At 33.5% G+C, this 6,000-nt stretch overlaps 1 protein-coding gene across 1 annotated transcript; it reads right to left on the reverse strand.

Annotated features, from left to right (window-relative positions):
• Positions 1–1,237: 1,237 nt before the first annotated feature.
• Positions 1,238–5,719, reverse strand: LOC126690173 (uncharacterized). Its single transcript, XM_050385302.1, has 2 exons — positions 5,490–5,719; positions 1,238–1,403 (listed from the first exon to the last, which is right to left on the reverse strand). Exons 1-2 carry the CDS (start codon positions 5,717–5,719, stop codon positions 1,238–1,240), a joined length of 396 nt encoding a protein of 131 aa, XP_050241259.1.
• Positions 5,720–6,000: the final 281 nt, after the last annotated feature.

Below are 6,000 nucleotides of genomic sequence, written 5' to 3' on the forward strand. Positions count from 1 at the left end.
TCTTATTATGATTATGTTTGTATATATAATTCTATATTTTTGCATTAGGTATTTATTATGATTGTATTTGTATATGAAATACATATACTACTATTAAATAAAATATGATATACCAAAATTCTAATGAAGTGTTTGATTATAGAAAAAAATCTATGTTCAATTAAAATATGTAGTATATATTAGAATAATGATATGTAAAATTATGAAGCTTCAAAACTTAGTGGAAAAATAATTTAAAGTCAATTAAAAGTTAAACATCTTCAATTTTATATATTATAAATATTCATTGGCCATAAGGGAAGGGAGAGTTAACTTGAAAGTTGAAACACAAATTAAGCTAAATTCAATCACTTTGTTTTAATTTTATTTAGCATTTTTACTTTGTTTGTTTTAGCATAAAATATTATTAAATAAATTTAATATTTTTTAAATATATATAAAAATATATTTATATAGCATAAAATATTTTTAAAATATATTTATATAGCATAAAATATATATAGAATAAAAAATTCAATTCACCATAATGAAACATCATTTAATGTGTTGTCCTTTAAATACAAATGTACAAGTTTCTAAGATTATCATCATTAATTTAAACTTCAATAAAAAAAAAAAATTTGGTATTTACTTTTTAAATAACACAAATGGTAAGTTAGAAAATTCATTTATTGACCTTTCAAAGAAAACTATATTTTGGGACATCCAAAATAGAATATTTTAACATACACACTATTTTGGCATCCAATGTTTGGGTCCCAAATACAATATCATAAACACAATTAATTCCACATAGAGAGACCATGGAGGTGGACTGGTGGAGCAGTGGCTTATGGAAACAGGTGAGAATCAAGAGTCCTCGATGACACCAGTGGAGGACCTCGAGGGTGGTGTGTCTACCTTAGACAAGTCGGCGCATGAAAAGTAGGCTGCAATCATGACACTTCTAAATTGGAGTTAATTGTTTTTCTCATGTTCACAATATCAAAGATTTTAGGGTTTTTTTTTGGCCAAAATGCAAAACTCACTCTCTAAGTTTCACAACTTTTCATTTCAGTCCTGTAAGTTTACATTTTGTCATTTCAGTCCTATAAGTTTCAATCCTCCTTAATTTAGTCTTCTATTAAGATTCCATCCATATCTATCGTTAACCATATTTAGTTCTTAATTAATTATTTATATCTTATATTAAAAAAATGTTAATTTAATTAAAAAAAAAAACAAAACAAAACAAAGATTAACCCGAATTCCCTTCCTCATGGCTTTCACCTTCTTCATTGTTTTCGTCCCCAAAAACCTTCCTCATCATCATCATTCTCTTGAAGTAATTCCCATACACATACTCTTGCATGTACCCATTTTCGTCATCGTAAAACACCACATGCTTGTGCCACTCCCAGACTCTGCAATCAGAGTCAAACTTCTCGTGATACAAAATGCACATGTAGTGTTCGCCAATAGGTACAGACTATCTAGAGTTAGGCTTCAACGAGTCGAGCTTCCCAGCTGTGATTGCCTTGATAATCTCCCTCTCGATTGTTCTTTCTTCTTTAAGTATTTGAGCTCTATGTTTGCCATTGGCAGTTTCTTAGGGTTAGGATTTTGGGGTTTGAGAGGGAAAGAGATCAGTGTGGAGGCGTAATAGATTTAGAGATTGAAGATATAATCGAGGTTGCTGGTGGGTCTATATGAAATCATTATTGTTTTTTTTTTTTTAGGAATGAATTCATTATTGTTTGATTGAGGTTTTGGGACCTTTTTTTTTTTGGTTGTTGTTGAGGTCCAAAAAATCACAGCACCCAGGCCTAAAGAAATGAACACAAGGGGCCATGGAAAATGAAAAGAGATGGTAAGCCCAAAAGGCTTGAAGCCCAAAAACCATAAAGAAAAAGACAAGCCCAGAAACCTATGAGAAAAGAGAGAAGAAAAAGAAAAGAAGCCCAGATTAGAAGATTGGAAAATTACCAACGTAAAAAGAAAGTTGAGTCGGGATCCTCAGAGGCTGCCAAAGGCTAGGGATCCCCGAGGCGTGTAGCACAGCCAAGAGAGGATTAAGACAGCTCAAAGGAAAAGCCAAAAGAACATAAGAAACAGAGGATGGATACGTTATTCTCAGGTACCAGAGATCCAGCAAGAAAAAGAAGAAAACCTGGAGTAACCTCTCACAGCGCAAGTGGACGGTACCTCGGCGAATTAGAATGAAGGGCTATAAAAAGGGGAGTAGTAGCAAAGGACTTTCAAACTGGCAGAGTGGGATTCCGCCTATTTGAGAAAAAAGATAAAAAGGAAGGACGGCCAAAAGCTGAACCATGAGGAACGTGACATCAGAAACCAGTGCACTCTGAAATAGATAGTCGGCCATGGGCTTTTGAGAAAACAACACCAAAAGGAAGAAAAAAAATGAGAAACAGGGAAAACTCAACCTTCTGAGTGATGGGCACAAAACGGGTTCTGGTACCCAGGGGGCAAAACAGGGAATCAATAGTTCCCCGGGACCCTAAAAATAACGCTATAAATAGGAGGGAAGGATCGTGAAGAAGGCAACGGAAATCAAAACAAGAATCATTTGAGAAAGCTCTGTCAAGAAAAACTCAGAGAAATTAGTAAACCATCTCCCGGTATCCCAGAAACAGCTACTATAGCACATACTCGGATTCAAAAAGATTCAAACTTTGCAAGTCTTAAAGGCTTGAATAGCCATCTAAATTTGTAATTTTTGAGCTTACTTGGACCTTGTATCATGTCTTAGTGAGCACACTGTAATCATAATAAAGAAAATTTAATGAAGTATTTCTTATTAATTTGAGGATCCCTAACCATTACTTTGTACATATACTGTTTGTTTTGCATTACTTTTGCTGTTTTGATTGTTGTTCAATACAAATATCCTCATTTGTTAGTTTATGTGTATTGAAGGAAGTATGCCTTGTGCACCACTTGATTCTTAAACAGCCCTTTAGCTGCGGTGAATCAAAACCTAGTCCACCAAACTATAATCATTTAGCCTAGGATCCTTGGGCCTATGTGCTAAAGAAAAAGCACTCTCACAGTTGTTTTGGGAATAGGGAATAGAAAGAAGGGTTTTCACGTGGGTGGGGGCTAATTTCTCGGTTTTTTTTTTTTTTTTTTTAAATTAACGTTTTTTTAATGTAAGAAATAAATAATTAAATATGGTTAACAGCAGACTTGGATGGAATGTTAACGAAAGACTAAAATGAGGAGGATTGAAACTTAGAGGACTGAAATGACAAAATGCAAACTTACAAGATTGAATTCAAAAGTGGTGAAACTTAGAGGGTGAGTTTTGCATTTTGACATTTTTTTTTTCTATTGCAAACTTTTAGAGGTTTATTAAAGATAAATTTTACCATTGCGCACCTTTGGTGCAATGGTCACTCTACAAGTATAAGTGCTTATGGGGTGTGGGGGGGGCAAGGGTTGAGATTCAAGTTTCCAGGAGGGAGCTTCACACACATATACACTTAGATTATGCTAGAGTAGAAATTTTATCTTGTATAAAAAAAATTAAAAAAAAAAAAAGATAAATTTTATTCATTTTTTGGACTAGAGATATTTGATAGCTTGAAACTCTTGGATATCCATGTTACCTCAAAAAAAGAAAAAAAGAAAAAAAAAGAAAAGAAATGCTAACAGATGCCTTTAGGGCAATGGTTAATAATCAATTTTAAAGAAATTTTTTATGAGAAAAGAAAAAAAAAACAATTAATGTTTTGATAGCTTTTTCCATTTCCCATAAAAGTGGTGTCAAAATTTTCCTAAAATGGATTGTACATTAACCATTACTCTAAGGGCATCCATTAGCATGACCCATAAAAAAAATTAAATGGGGAGGAAAGCAAGGGCCTACTTGGTGCTATGATTTGACTTCAAGAGGGCAGCATTTGTCATAGATGCACATGCACAATGCACACATTATGTGTAGGACAAAGTTTGGCTCCAAACGTGTATTTTGGAGTCTTGAGCTCCAACCACCAATAGGAATATGACATTAGTCCTTATCACACATGTCAACTTCTTATTGGTGGTTTGAGCCCAAGGATCCAAACATATTTAGAGACAAACCTTTTCCTGTGTGTAATACTCAAGACCATTTTAAATAATAAAATGACACTGATATGAATACTAGGTTGTATTTTAATGTTATAGAACCCATAAAAATATAATATATCTACAATGTGTTTATTTGTTAGGATTTATATATGAATAAGTTGTGTTGTAATTTTTTTGCGTTATCAAATTTCACTTATAATTCTCATGTAATTATGTTAGTAATTAGATAAAATGATTATATTATAACAATTATAAGTCATATTGTAACCATTTGTGCATCTAAAACTTCAAAGTTCAACAAAAATAATATCTAATTATGGAATTTATTTTATAATTTTTTTCAACAATTTATTATTTATGGGCAAGACTTAGATACAGTATTTATGTGTTGTTCCTTAGGTTCCCCTTTTAAGATTTTGTCATGTGGATTTTTCCTTGTGGGATGGAAAGTGTATTTTTTAGTTAAGTAGCCATGTGGCTATATCTTAAGATTCAGCCATGTGGATTTTTCCTTATAGGATAGAAGTGTATTTTTTAGTTAAGTAGCTACTTGGTTGAATCTTAAGAGAGGAACCTAAAAAACAACACTTAAAGTACTGCACCTAAATTTTGTCCTATTACTTATACATTCAATTTTATGTAAAATAATAAATTATCTTAGAATTTGAGCTGATCTGAACCATTTTAAAGGTAGGGTTTTATTTTTTAATCTTAAAAAAAAAAATTGCTTATTTATTATATATTTTAAATCCTTTTTTTTTCTTTTGTAATTTTTTGACATTATGGAGCATCGGTAAAAAGAGGAAAGTTCTTTTTCCCATATTTTTCAATTAAGTTTCACAATTTTTTTTTTAAAAAAAATTAAAACAAAAAACCTATGTGTTAAAGAGGGAGGGGGAGTTTTTGTTGGGCCTGATCCACTCCTAACTGTAAACCATCTAAACTCAAAATTTAACTTGGACACTCGTGACTAGCACATGATTAATTATCATCAGACGAAGTCTCCCAACCACTACCAGAGATAAAGAAAAACCTAGATTTCCAATGTCGAAAGGACGAAGGGAAATCAACTACGAGCCTAGATTTCCTATCCCAAGGTACAAGCTCATAATACCCAAACCTACTTAGACTCCTTGAGATGATACAAGTATAAAAGCTCATCCATCCTAATCATGTCTTCGTTGTTTGTGATCAACCAAATTGACATGCAATTAATGACGATTTGCCATGAGTTCGGTATAAGCTGCCCCGGAGCAATATTAATATGATGAAAAAGCTCCATTATGAAAGGATGCACAGGAAACCTAAGGCCGCACAAAAAAGCAGCCTTGTAGAAGCAAACCTTGCCATGGGTAAAGACCTAAGCTCTTTTGCTTTTGTGAGGAAGACGAATCCTAGTTTCATTGGGAAATTGGAACCTATCCCTGAATCTAAATAGCGTATCTTCGTCCAAACCACACGGTTCATTAAGAGCATCGAAGGACCTAGGCTTTTTAGAAGATGAGGGTTTGGAAGAAGAGGGTTTGAAGGACGAAGGTTTCGAAGCGGTAGTGTCTATCTCCATCTCCACAGGTTTATCACTAGATAATAAACTCGTCTCCAACTCACTAGACCTAACCACAGACCTTTGCCCCTCTTCCATAGACATTGCACATAGCAGACGATACCAATTTAAGGATTGATGCAAAAGTGGGTACAAGTTAGTCAAAATAGGTCTAAATGAACTATCCCTAGAAACAAAGAGACCAACGTGGGGGCGGTGGCCACTTGAAGTTTCAAGAAAAGCTCCTAGGCAAGCAAAAAAAGAAAGAGACAAAGGGGCAAAGATTCCTAACTTCAGAAAAGTCTACCATTAACACATTGAAAAGAAAGCGAGAAAGGTTCAGAGAAGATCATACCTAAAGAAAAAAGGGCATAGGAAGCTCTAGC

Source organism: Quercus robur, chromosome 6, assembly GCF_932294415.1.
Source record: "Quercus robur chromosome 6, dhQueRobu3.1, whole genome shotgun sequence".
Classification (NCBI taxonomy): Eukaryota; Viridiplantae; Streptophyta; class Magnoliopsida; order Fagales; family Fagaceae; genus Quercus; species Quercus robur.

Excerpts from the sequence above, each read along its gene's own strand:
- LOC126690173 (XM_050385302.1), bottom strand. The coding sequence starts at position 5,719 with ATGTCTATGGAAGAGGGGCAAAGGTCTGTGGTTAGGTCTAGTGAGTTG. Across the intron at positions 1,404-5,489 it reads CTATTTAGATTCAGGGATAG|AGTCTGGGAGTGGCACAAGC; the intron begins GTTCCAATTTCC and ends CTCTGATTGCAG.